The 14,587-nt window shown below is 27.6% G+C and overlaps 1 protein-coding gene across 6 annotated transcripts in view; it reads left to right on the top strand.

The window, feature by feature from the left end:
• Positions 1 to 12,595, top strand: part of step (cytohesin steppke) — a 44,897-nt gene extending 32,302 nt beyond the window's left edge. For 3 of the 6 annotated variants that reach the window (XM_087161802.1, XM_087161800.1, XM_087161804.1), the window contains exons 8-13: positions 341 to 489; positions 2,608 to 2,719; positions 5,281 to 5,295; positions 8,023 to 8,099; positions 10,082 to 10,302; positions 12,286 to 12,595. In XM_087161802.1, the coding sequence (XP_087017928.1) occupies positions 341 to 489; positions 2,608 to 2,719; positions 5,281 to 5,295; positions 8,023 to 8,099; positions 10,082 to 10,302; positions 12,286 to 12,358 (647 nt within the window). In that variant the 3' untranslated portion in view covers positions 12,359 to 12,595. The remainder of the gene's footprint in view (positions 1 to 340; positions 490 to 2,607; positions 2,720 to 5,280; positions 5,296 to 8,022; positions 8,100 to 10,081; positions 10,303 to 12,285) is intronic. The other 3 variants (XM_087161803.1, XM_087161801.1, XM_087161805.1) reach the window with 1 other exon arrangement.
• Positions 12,596 to 14,587: the final 1,992 nt, after the last annotated feature.

Here is a 14,587-nt window from a genome sequence, read left to right as displayed (position 1 = left end):
GGATTTTTGTGTGTTATTAGTTGCAGGTTGTCCACTAGACTGATTTCAAAACTAAAAATCTCAGAAACAAAAAATTTAAAGTGTGTATTTTATTGAACAACGAAAAGAATTATCACAAATTAAATTACAGTCCTCTGTATTTATATTTTTTCTAGAACATCTGTTCGCAGTTTTTGCTGCTTAATTCCAAAATAGCTTTCATAATAGATCCCTTTGTTTCTGATACTTTTAATTTTGATTCCGTCTGTCTTCTGCTGTATGAATAAATGATTATAACTTAATTATTATTCTTGTGCCTCATTTTATTTCAAAGTATGCTAAAAAAATATTTATGTTTTAGATACGTGTTATGTCTTGTCTTTTGCCATTATAATGCTGAATACTTCTTTACACAATCCTAGTGTAAAAGAAAAGCCTACTGTAGACACTTTCATTACAATGAATAGGGGAATAAATAATGGTGGAGATCTTCCCAGAGAACTTCTGGAGGTAATTAATTTTATGAATGCTGTGAATATATTAACAAAACTTTTACCACTATTTATATAATTTTATAATTTAAGTTTTTTTCTGATTTGATGTTACTTTTGTACTGGAAATTATGTACTGCCTTTTTTATATCAACACTCTCATGTTACCACAGTGGCCTAGTCATAAAGACACGGTTCCCAGTAGAACACTGAGGTCAAGCATCACTGGCTGTGGTCAGTAAGCGGGTAGGTGACCACTTAAATCAGCCTGCTTAGAGATTGAGGGTCTGTAAAGTCCTCGTTAAAACTGATCTACCTTAAAGGTTCTACTGTTCAACTTACCGTGCAGGCCATCCCTTCTGCAGTGGATCAAGACTGCGCTGTCATGTCCAGTGTTTTCATCATAGAAAAAAAATGGGTGTTCTGAAAGGGATTCCGTGGTTCGATTGTGTTCTGTTGTTCAAAAAGGTTCTGAATACTGGTAAATAGGGAAGCAAGATAATGGAGCAAATGTTGAAAATAATGAAAGATCCAGGAAGAAAAGTGAAACAGATTTTATTCTAAATAGCGTAATTCAAAGCTTCTTCCAAAATGCGAGAAATTCGCGAATTTTGAAATTTATTTATAGAATGCGCGAATTTCTCGCAGTAATAATTTTTTAATGCGAGAAAAGAAAAAATACACGAGATTCTCGCGCTGTAGTGAAAACACTGCATGTCTCTGAATCATCCTCGGGGATGTCACCAATAGCTTGTTGTGTAGCTCTAGTATGACTTAAATAAAATTCCTACCTATCCACCCATTGTTCTCATGGTTTTGTTCTTTTATGAGGACGTTATACCGATAGAGAAACTAAACTTTTCATGGCTAATTCTGTTTCACCTTCATTGGTAATTAAGATAAATCCACAAGATTTACCTGGACTCATTTTATAATTACCAATTGAGGTGTAACAGAATTTGCCATTACGCACTCCTCATTATAGTGTCCCTTTAAGGAGATTTAACATGAAATGTTTATAGTAAAACATTCCGTACAAAGTGGTCTGTTCTTTTTTTAGGAATATTTAATTAACTAGGAGGCTTCGCCCCCTGCTCGCTTACGCTCGCCAACCCCCGGAACTGCTTTCACAGTTCATTTCGTATTGCTTCGCAATCCGATGCTCGCTCATTGGATACGTTCTTAACGTCTAGCTTTTGTATACTTTTTTGAACACTGAAGTTCCGAAAACTTTTCTCTGTAGAAAATTCTACCTGTGCATTTCAATATTAATTTGAAATTGAAAACAGTTTGCATATTTTTCTTAATCACACTATTCTAAATTTCAGTTGTTGAGAAAAGTAGCTTTTGTAAGTTTTGTTTTAAAGTCTTTCCCACCAAAGGGCTAAAACCATGTGTTGTAAAACAATATGAAATAGTACTGAACACCGGATGTAAAGCATCGGCTTCGATGAAGATAATTTTGTGAGAATGTTTTTGATAATTTGGTAAGAATTCACCCGATTAGACATATGATACTCACTACGTGCTCTTGCGCACTGAAGCCTATCAATTAAAACATATTAGCGTTTTATATAATATAGAATAGCCATATGATGCTCACTACGTGCTCTTGCGCGCCGAATCCTATCAATTAAAAATGAAAACTGTTGCCAGCGCGAGAAAAGAAATATCATCGGTTTTATTGATACATACGTACGTACTAGCGTTTTATATAATCTAGATGTATTTTTATTATATCTCTTAACCTCTTAAATTGTGTACAAAATCATGAATTTTGAATAAATTATTTTTTTTTTTGATAGATTAGGAATTATTTTTGAAAAATAAAATTTATAATTTTTACTAATGTTAATGAAATATGTCACTTTATTCTAAAAAACTTGAGTCGATGATAGTCATTTTATAGACTGTATTGTTTCGACAATTATTCGATTTTCATTTTTTGGCAATTTTTATTTAATATCGCCTCTTTTATTTATTTTGAATTACTGTCATCATTCAGTATAAAAATTTATCTAATTCAATATGATTAAACTTTATTCTGTCTGTCAGAAACTATTGGCATTAAATCTGATAAATATTTTTAACACCTCTTTTGATGACATATTATTGAGCATTTCTTTGTAAACACTAGGGTCTTTATGACAGTATAAAGCAAGAACCTTTCAAAATTCCTGAAGATGACGGCAATGATCTCATGCACACGTTCTTCAACCCAGATAGGGAAGGATGGTTATGGAAACAAGGTGAACTTCTTGTTTTAGTTTTTCTGCAGGTTGCATGACTAGTCATTGCAGTTTTCTTTTTTTGATAGTTAGACTCACTTTATGCACTATATTGATTAGAGCTAATAGCTTTTTTTTTAATTGATATTTTGGTGAAAACATTTCTTTTATAGTTTTAGAATTAATTTTGGTCTTTTAAATTATGACCTAAGTGACCTTATGACTCCAGTTTTTTTTGTTTTTTGTTTGTTTCTGTATTCCTAGTTTATTTACGCAATAAAATTGGTAAATTTAAATTCAACTTTTACTATTTAAATGTGCAATGAAAGAATTTCTGTTTCACTTTAATTGCTAAATTTTTTCAGGTATTTTTGATCAAAATTGTTTTAAACTTAAAATTTGCTGAATTAAATTAAAATTATGTTCAATTTCCTCAATGGCATACTGACTGCTCCAAACCAAAATCCACTTCAGTGCTAAAGTTAAAAAAATAAAATTAATTTCTGTAAAATTTGTAATATAAATTGTTAATATTATTTATTTTAATTTTCTATTTTTGAAAAAAAAATTCTTAGCATGATTCCTGATAAATTAATTTCTAATGTTTTATTAAAGAAGAAAAATCTTAGCTGCATTCTGGCAAAACGTGAAATGGTTGTTATTAATTGAAATTTTAAAATTAAATTTAGGAGACCACAAATTTTAGTTACAATGTTAAAAATTTAGTAGATTATTCCACTGAATAATTAAATGTGCCTTATTTATAGCATACTATTTTAAAATATTTTTTTAAAATAATGACTTTATTGTAGCTTTTGTTAAGATGCTTGTTTTTAGTCCTAAATGTTATTAAGACTGAGTTAAAATTACATAATTTTATTTGTATAATATTTTTTGATGTATAATATTGTACAAATGAAATCATGTAATAATAAAAAAAAATTTCTGTCTAATATTTACTTATGTGTATTTTTTATAACTTAAGAAACAGGGGCCTTATTTGTTTAATGATTGGCAACAGCTATTTTGTTAACAATCACAAATCGTTAAAGGCTTAATTATTAATACATACCCATTGTAATTTTGACAGTTAGAATAAAAATTTTTTAGTAGTTCTAAAAATTTTTTAATGATTTTTCTTTGTGTTATACTTATTAGCAGACAGTTTCAGGTACAGGGAGTATAATATTTTAGGACCTTAACTAAGAAAAAATAGTATCATAAAGAAATTTAATGAAGGGAAATCGAAAGTATAGCTGAACACTGGATGAACGTGTGGAAAGAAAGCATGAACACTGGTATAATAACAAAACACAAGAATACTATTCCAGTTACTCAACTTTTCACTCTGCCATATTTTACAATTTTGTAAAATTGTCTAAATCATATTCTGATAACAATATAAATATTTAATTTTTTAATTAACAAAATACACTTGCGTAAAAATTATTGTCATTCTGTTACCATTCACATATTTACATTTTTATTAGTACATAATTGGAATTCTTTAATAGTAACACTTGTATACCAGTGAAGACTGTGTTTTTTTTAATGGAGCAGAAACTTTTTAGCAAAATTTTTGTTGTTGTTGTCATGTCTGTTATCTTAAATAGTTGTATAAAAATATTTTTTTGTTCAGTCTGCAAGATAATTTACTTCAGTGCGATTTTATTCTAAATCAATGTAATATTGATTAATGTTTTTATCAAACTATTTAGATAAAATAATTTTTTCCTTATAAATGTCATGCTGTGTTACTATATTTAGTAACTGACATAACTTAAGTGGTAACTGTTATGACTTATTACAAGATTAAAATTTTGGAGATTTTCTCTTAAAAGAACAAAATTTAATCAGAATTTTTGCCATGAATTATGCAAAAAAGGGTTTCTCACATTGTTCTATTCAAAGTTTTCACAATTCATTCGACCACAATCCATTATGGCATACCGTCGGGCCATAGTGTATGAATTTACATGTTTATAATATGTGCAGGTCTGCATGTTGGTATATTGAGCTGGACTTTATGGGAAGTATTCTGTCACTTTGATTCGCAACTCTCTGCATTTTGAAAGATATTCCTAATATCAAGCTTCATTTTCCACCATCTGAAATCGAAGAAAAACTCTCTTTAATTTTTGCTGATCAAAGAGACTGATTCCATTGTTAGTAAAGCACCATCATCGCACTCTTTTATTTATAGATCAGTGCCATAGAGGCTCTAAAGAGTGAAACCTTCATTTTTTTACGACTTTCTTTAGTGTCTTACAAGGTTTTCAAGTAAAAAAAATATTATTTTTTTAGTTTAAACATAATAGATATTCCTTTTATTAATTTGTGAAAAAAAATTTCTTCGTCACGCTATCTTCTTTTTTTTTTGTACGATTTTGTTGTTTATGCCTTTGCTAATTAATGTACTTGACATTTCTATCCTAAGTGTCCACATGCTTTTCTGCCATAAAATATATGTTAATTAAATTTGATGATTGCATTTACTAGATTTAAATTACACAATAATTTTGTTCGTAAATTTAAAATGTAAATGTATTGATCTTTAAGGAATGTTTTTTTTAATGCCACAGGAAGCTCGAAAATCAGTAAGTCAATTCTGGAAGATATTCTACCCCTCTTTTTAATTTTACCTCCACATTGCTTTTTTTTTTTAATTTGTAATTTTTTTTTTCTTTTTTTTTTAAGCATACACAATGAATGGCCGCAGCATGAGTTTTATATCCTAAGTGGGCTGTTTCTAAACATTTTAATTTTTTTTGTTGAAATTTCTGTTGCTTTTGAATTGTTTTATGTGCCAAAATTTCCCAACAATTCAAACATTTAATAAAAATTTACATTATATGACTTTTCATGACTATCAATGATTTTTTATATTTTGAAAATTCTAAAACTTAAAAAATTTTTATACTTTATTATGGCACTATTGTTAATGCTATTATTACTTAGTGCCGGTATAAGATTTCCGATTTCTCATTTATTTTTTCATTCTAATTAATTTTAAATCACTATCAGTAGTTAAAAATATGCAGCTTAGAAATATTGGGGTTGTTTTGGAAAGCTTGTGCGGAGAGAAATTAAAATGCAGCATATTTCAATCTTAATATACATTTTTATAAATTGTATTGCTATTTTTTATGCATCATTTAGGAAACATAAAATTTATACACCTCTGCAAGCTCTCATAAGTATATGATATGAGAGCTGTTTTTATTTGAGCCTAGACAAGTTCAAATTTTGGCACATCATTATTGATTAGCATTTGTGTGAAAGCTAAATATTTCAAATGTCTTGTTGAATGCTTTAATAACTATTATTTGTATTAAATGTGCTTTCATTTCACTTCTAAGTTGATATAAAAGTTCTGGATATATTTAGTATTTATTGCATTTTAACATATTTAAATGTAATTTGTTTTCATGATTAATATGGTTGTCCAGTTTTCATTCTTGTTTTTTGCTCATTCTTTTATTCTTGGTGTTTTCTTTTGTGGTTAAAATAAAATAGAATTAGTGGTTAAAGAATTTTTAAATTATTTTTTTTTAAATTCTTAATTGTTTTTTTTAATACAGCTAAATTGATGTTTTTCTTTTTAGGTTATCAAAGTGATACTAATGTTTAAAAATAGTGAAATATCTTGAGATCAAATCAAAAAAATGAACTTTAGCATTTTTATAAACTTTTTAATGATACTTTTTGAAATTAGTTTATGGATAAATTTAATGAAATGTAATACTTGAGGAAAATCGTTGAAAACTATTAAAGAGACCAGAAAGTAACGTCATTTCGGTGCATTTGACATTTGTTATCAAGATTTTATTTTTAATCAATAATGTATTCACCCTGGTAAGCAGCAACCTTTCAATGCCGGATCAGAAATTAATCAAAATTGGACGAAAAAAATGAATTGGTTTCTAAGACTAATGAATATATAATGTGCCGAAAATACATTACTTTCCGATTCCCCTAATGGTTACAAAGTCAACTTTTTTTTAATGATTTTGTCTGTGTTGATATTAAAGGAAGTTGATCTTCTGATAAATCATTGGTTTCAAGTTTCTTTTTGATTACACATGAGATTAGATTTCATAATCAGGGGTCTGTTTATAAGAACAGACCCTTCCCAAAATAATTAATCTTTTAATCGGACCCTTCACAATTTGTTTATCTTCATTATTGTTTTGTCAATCCAATAAACCCTTCTCGGGGAAGGGGGAAAACAAAGATGGTACAAAATGAACCCCAAGTTTTCCTAAGTTTAAATTCTAAGAAAATATTTCTACTTTTACAAACATCGTATGCACGTTCTTATTGATATTAAATGATGATTTTTTTTGTGAATAAATAATTGATGGATTTATATTTGTTCATAAAATTAATTAATAGAATATTATGTAAATAATAATTAATTTTTGACAACTTTTTAAATAAAATATTATAAATTTAAGAATTAAGAAGACGTAACACATTAAAAGTGATACATAACTAAGTTGTGTTATTTAAAATATGTCAATTGAAATTATTGAAAATGTGAGTGATTTTGTTTCCATTATTCGTTTGAAATTAATATTCTGTGTTGAGCAGTATAGGCTAAATACCAAATATTTGTATGTTACAACTCTAATTTAGTAGCAGCAATTGTTGAGCAGAATCTTGTATCTATTTACAATTGACAAACTACTTGAAAAGGTTTTTAGCAATTTTTGGAATAACAGGACCCTATTTGCAGAAATTCACAAAAGCAGGACCCTGGATGAAAGAATGTGACTTAACGCACAATTTTACAGAAACAGGACTTTTCACAAAATGTCTGGTCAGACCCCTGATAATTATTTTTGATCCAGTCAAATTTAACAAGCTTTACCAATTTTTAATAAAAAAAATCCTCGTTATTTCTCTTCATTATGCTGTTTATCATGTTTTTCCTTTTTTTCTGAGCTAAATAACTATTTTCAGTTATACATCTTGTTACTAAAGTATTTATTTATATGCAATATTAATAGTTTTTTTGTTCCGTTTCAAATACGTAAATTTTTGTTAGAAGCATGTGTCTTCCCGTTAATCCACTTCATTATACAATTTATCATATTTTCCCCTTTTTCTGAGCTAAATGACTATTTTCAGTTTTACATCTTGACTCTAAAGAATGAATTTTTATTTATTTGCAATAAAAATAACTAAATAGTTTTGTTTTTTTCTTTTTCTTAAAAAAAAAAAATTACTTATATTTTTCATTTGAAGCATGTTTCTTAAATTCTACTTTTAGATTTTCTGTAGATTTTAGCAAATCTGAAATCTTATATCTTTTTTTTTAGGTGGTCGTTATAAAAGTTGGAAGCGAAGGTGGTTCATTCTCAACGATAACTGTTTATATTACTTTGAATATACTACAGTAAGAATTACTTTCTTTGCATTTGTTTTTCAAATTTTTACTGACACACTTAAATTTTTATTCTAAAATTTCCTTTGCATTTTTAATTACTATAAATATATTGTATTTATAGTTTATTTGAGCATAAACGGATAATTTGAACTAATCTTGGCACAAAATACTTCTCTTGTTGACATTATTTTTAGAAAACTATTTTTTTTTTCTTTTTGTTTTGCTTACTTTTCTGCGGAACAAACCTGTTTTTTTTTAAGTTTTGTTGAGAAATACATTCATAAAAAATTACCAATTAGTAAAAATGTCAATTAATAAATTCATCTGAAAGTAAAATATTGATCGTGGCATAATGGATGAATATAGCTGAATCAATAAGTATCTCTATTTCCACAATATAAAGCTTTATATGTCACAAATATATTACAGGAAAAGAGTGGGAAAAAAAGTTTTTGTATTCAGGGTGTATGGTGAATTCAATTTTTAGATCAAACGGTTATAATGTAATTATTTCTTAGTGTAATAAAAATATTAATTTCTCTTAAAATTAATGAGATTAAATTATTGCTGGTTTCACATTGGAAAAATTAATTTTATATTTTACTGTATTTAAATTATAATTACTTTTTACTTTTAAATATAACCATTGATTTATACTTGAACACGTTTTTGCCTGATTGAGTTTATTTTGATAAATCTTGCTTTTTTTTTTGTTGATAAAAATTAAAGAAATGTCAAAATATTTAAATTTTGAACAACTTGATTAGTACCTCTGCATTTTAAAATTTGAATATTTTAGTTTCAGTGCTTTATTTAATTACTATTTTTGTAAATTGCAGATAAGTGAAAATAAGTTGTTTTTTTTTTGTTGTCCTTTTTAAATTTTTTTCCAAAGGTTAAATTTATTAGAAAATTATTTTTTTGAATTCTTTCAAAGCAATGCTCACATTGGATCACCCAGAAAAAATTACTTATTCAAAGTCATTTTAATATTAAAATAATTTTTCAAAAAAAAGTTATAAGGATTTAATGTTAAATAATAGACAAAACTTTTTCATGGGATGCTTTAAGTATCTACTGAGCTGGGTTCAGTGAGATTCTAGCACTGTCATGTGCAACTCAGCTGCATTTTACAAGATATTCTTAATTCTAGGCTTCGTTTTCCACTTTCTGATATTGAACCGAAAGATCTCTGTCTTTTCACGGTGACTAATATAGTTAAGAAAAGAGTTCTTAGTCCGAAACGGAAACTCGCTATAACACAATAATCTTTTTAACACTAAACATCTGTAAACAATGCTTGCTTGGTTATACGAAATTGTTGTGTCTAAATTTTCTTCAGTTTTCCTTTTACCCAAATTTTTTGAAATGCTGACCATAGTTAAAATAAGGTTTTTGTTAATAAAAAAAATACAAAATTAGAGAAAGACAAAAATAAAGGTCACTCAAAAAATAAGTAGAGATATGAATAGCTTCATGAAAAAATTAGTGATTTATTATTCAGTGATTGGTGTAGAAAGATGTATAGACTTAGCTGTTATTTTTATCTTAAATTTATTTTTTATCTTATTTGTAAAAAAAAAAAAACAAAAAAATCAGAAAATTTTTTAGAAAAATAATCAAATCCTTGATTTAATATATGTGCCATTATCGTAGTAAGGTACATTTACGAGTCAATAGTGTATAAATTTCTGAAATTTCTAGTAAAAAGCCTTAATAGTGTTAGTTGGCAAAAAAATGTTTCACTCTGAAAATCATTTTAGAATGGCTGTTATGGTTGTTTCTAATAAAATCAAAAATGCATTTTTTTGCAAAAAAAAAAAAAAAAAAAAAAAAAAAACTTTGATCACATGTAGTCTGAAAATATTTTATATTTTGATAAATTTTATGTAAATATGTATGAAAAGTTCTCCAACTTTCAACAATATGAAGGAAAACATTTTTATCAGTGTGCATTTTAATTTCTAAGAAAATGTGTATTTGTTCTCTAGGATAAGGAACCTAGGGGGATTATTCCATTGGAGAATGTTCAGGTTAGAGAAGTAGCAGACAGGAACAAACCGAACTGCTTTGAACTGTTCTCTGTGGGAAGTGATCTAATCAAAGCCTGCAAAACAGACTCAGAGGGGAAAGTAGTGGAGGGAAAGCATACCGTCTATAGAATGTCTGCTGCCACACCAGAAGAGAAAGATGATTGGATCAAGTGTATTAGGTAAGATCAGTTCAAATCTTTATTTAATTTTTTCTTTTAAGAAATATGCAAAGTTTTATAATAACATGGTGTGAAGCGTTTTCTAAAAGCACTTAAAGGTGCTTTTTTCATTTGGTGTTTTAAGAAAGTGCCTAATTTTTCCTTTTTGAAAATTAGATTCTTTTCTTTACCATGTTGATTTTTGCCTCGCACTATGCAAAAGCGTGCTTTTCACATTGTTCTATTCAACGTTTTTACAATTCATTTAACCACAGTCCATTTCGGCCTACTGTTGGTCCATAGCGTATGAAAGCGTCATTCATTTTATATGTTTGATGAAATACTTGGTAGTCCGCATGTGCGTCTATTGAGCTGGTGTTGGTGAGATTTTAGCTCTCTCAAGTACAACTCTGCTGCATTTTACAAGATATTCTCAATTTCAGGCCTCTGAAATCAAACCAAAAATCTTTCGATCTTTTTATAGTGACAAATACAATCAAGAAAAGAGTTATTTGTCGGAAACTAGTTGTTTTATCATAATCATGTAAAGTCTTAGAAAACTATTTTGCATTTTGTTAATGTATATAGTTCTTAAAAATATTTTTTGAATGCCTTAAAAGTACTTAAAGGGTGCTTATTTTTTGTTGAAAGGTTTGGTTACGCACCCTGAATAAGAAATTATTTAATTCTTTATTGATTTTTATAGTTTTAAAATTAGTTTTCATATTATTACATATGTGAATTTTAATTGGTAATATAACATTATTACGTAATGTATAAAATAAATTAAGTCACTTTCGAAATTTTGTACGGTGAGACCTTGGTTAAACAGTCACTCTTTAGCGATGAAATTATCTATAGTTATGGAAAGAGTACATTAATAACTAAGTTTAATGCTGTAAATTGTTTTTAGAATAATTGCAATCCTATAGAAATAGTTAAATAATTTACAATATCTATTCTCAATGATATTTATTTGAAATTTAAAAAATTACTTTTTCAATTCAAAAAATAACGTTTTATATATATGTATACATAATTCTAGATGTAGCCACTGAGAAATGAGTATGTTTTTCCTATTTACATAGACATTCAAGTTAGTGATACCGAATAGGCACTTTTAGTTTGGTTGTTAGGTTTACACCCCTATCACCTTTTTTAAATTAAATTTTTATACTCAAAAACTAATAAAAGGGGATATATTTGCTACTTCTTAAATTAGTAAAGAAAAATCTTACAGGAAATTTGCAAAAGTTTTCAGCTATACTTAAGCTTAATAGGTAATTTAGAAATTCAAACAAACCATCATTAAATCAGGAAAAATCAAAATCTGTGTGTATATTTTAATTTTTCCTGATTTAATGTTTGTTTGGATTTCTAAATTAAAATAAAGCAAATTTGGTTTTAGCTGCTTTAGGCACTTATCCATTTTGATTTAATGTTTTAATAGTTTATTTACTTCTTTGTCTCTTTTTTGCTTTTGTAAATTGAATTAATTTTCTGATTAGCTTGATAGGTAATGTAACTCTTTTCTAGTTCCAAGTACAATTATGCTTGCCTATCAATAGAATAAATAGGCTGTTCTGACGCATATTTTCACTACATCGTGGGAAATATTATTGTATAATGCATATTAATAGGTTAATAAAATTATAAAAATCAACGGTAATCTTTCGCACCATTTTGTTTTCATGTTTTTCAATAAAATGTGAATTTATTTTATTTTGTGTAGAATTTTGTTGTTAAAAATCTAGAGTTATTAGTTAGCCTAGTGTTAGCCCTTTTTTTAAATTTATTTTTCTGGCTTCATTTTACTAAATGTAATTGAAATTGAGCCTTTTATTCTATTAATATTTTAGCCTGTTCTTTTCTAATATTTACAATTTATAAATGCCATGCTTTTCCTAAATTTTGTATTAAACCATATCAAATTAATATGTATAGTTAAAATAATGAACATGAATTATGTATCAATTAAATTGTGTAAATTTTTTTATATTCCAGGCAAAGCATTAGTCATAATCCATTCTATGATATGTTGGCTGCACGAAAAAGAAAAGCCCAACATGTAAAATAAATTATCTTTTATATTTGTACATTTTGTGGAGTTGCCAAGATTGTAAGCATGCATGTACAATTGTGCTTTGCAATTTTAAGTGATATATTTGTTCAAAGTCCTCCAAAGAAGTAGCGAATGAAAAATATTGGACTTTGTCATATTATGTATATTTGTCTATTTGTACTATAAATGATTAAATTGTGTAAAAAAAAGTAGTTGTCTTTTATTTATTCAAATAAATGTATATATTTTTAATTTGTGTTAATTTTGAGTACAATTATTAGCAAATTATTATTTTCCTCCATCTGAGAATGAGAAGCCTTATAAATTTTAAGTCATTTTGATGTACCCTATATTTTGTATATCGGCTTTCTAGTCTAATGTGACTTTGTGTGTGTTGAATGTTTAAAATATAATCATGTTAATGGGTGGCATACCAAGTGAGAATGTAAATATAACAATTAAGAAAATTTATTTTATAAGAATTGGAATATGAAGGGGGGGGGGGCTAAATATTTTGTTATTTACATTTGATCTGCCTGCCAGGTGACCGAGCAATCAGCATTCCAGACTGTGAAGCCAGTGGTTGCAGGTTTGAAACCCACTCTGGACATGGATGTTTTCCTCTCTGTGTGTTGTTCTTGTTTGTGTGAATGTAGCCCACCCTATGAATGGGTATCTGTGGCAGTGTGATGTTGTTAATGTTATGAGATTACAGCTACCCCCTATATTTTGGGGGTCAGAATCCTTCAGGAAAAATGTATGTTAATTCAGAGATAATACGTTTTGGGGCATGATTTCGTAACTTAAAATAACGCCTGTACTTATTAATAAGCATATTCGCGGTCACCTCCCTCGAGCTATGAATATTAAGTCCTAGAACTTGAATCTGATCATAAGATCAAAAGTTATTCAGGGTGGTCCGTTTTCTTTCTTTCTTTTTTTTGGCACACCGTACGTGACCGGTATTTCATTTAATTGAGTAATTGAGCCAAATTTAAAAGTAAATATTTCAAAATTTCATTTATATGAGTTTTATTTAGTTACACACATTTTTATTTATATCACTTTTTTAACTGAGCTGGATTTAAATGTTATAAGCATGAAATGTTTTTGTTTTCTTTTTATGAAAATATTTTTTATTCCTATTATTAAGACAAAAGTGCTTTTATTCTGCTTCTCAAATTTAAAAAAAAAGAAGAAAAAAAACATATCTGGTAGCGAGTAAGAGAATTCATTTTTTTAATAAAGAAGATTTAGATTATCTTTTGGTACTGCTCTAACATTTATTTACTTTTCTTTAAACTCCATTTAGCGTACACTTTCAATAAATCAAAGCAGAAACAGTGGTCTGAAGTTGCTATACTACTGTAGTCGCTTTGTAAGTGTAGTACTTTACTTAGTACTTTTTAAAAAAAAAAAAAACTAGTGTAGTAAATAGTGCGATACGAAAAAACATTTTGTAGCGATTCCTGGCAACTATTTTCAATGTTAATTTAGAAAAGAAACACTGCTCTAACGGAACTAATTTTTCCAATTCGATGGGTACTAATCTTCGAGGGAGCCATCATGGATGTAATTAATCACTCAAAAATTTTATTTCAAAGAAAGGGAACATATTTTCGATGCACCTAATTTCTTAGTGGAAAACAAAAGAACATTTAACAAAATTGCAAGTATTTGATAATTTCGCATTTCTTTAATAAAATATTCAGTGTTGAGAAATGCGTAGAAAGTTGAAGGTTAAATGAAAAATTTGAAATTTTTTTTTTTTTTGGATTAACAAACTAGCTCACGTAAACACGAATAAATATTTAATTATTCCCTTATATTTAATGTAAGCCAATTTTTTTTATTCACAACCATTGAAGTGTGTAAACTACATTTGTAACTAAGTAGTTACAGTAAACTAAAAAAATTATGTAATAATTTCCTACCACTTAGCAGGAAAGGGGTTAAAGATTTATGTTTACTTTTCTCGAAGTGTGTTAGAGATAGATTTCTAGAAAAAATAGGTTTGGTTTGGAAAGGCGCTTTTATTTTTCGAGGGTAAAAATTTAAAAAAAAAAAAAGGTATTTTACCTTTCCGTGAAATCAAAAGGAAATTACTGAAAGAGAAATTTAGTACAGCCTGAAATAATGTGGAAAAAACACATTCAGGAGGGATAGAGAATTATTCTTTTAGGTAAATGTTAATTGTCTTACATTTTGCAAACATTTATAATGATATTGATGAATTAATGATTT

This window comes from Parasteatoda tepidariorum, chromosome 4, assembly GCF_982258835.1.
Source record: "Parasteatoda tepidariorum strain Cologne lab strain chromosome 4, Ptep-v5.0, whole genome shotgun sequence".
Lineage (NCBI taxonomy): Eukaryota > Metazoa > Arthropoda > Arachnida > Araneae > Theridiidae > Parasteatoda > Parasteatoda tepidariorum.
Note: the sequence above shows the minus strand (reverse complement) of the source record. Positions and strands in the feature narration are given on the sequence as shown.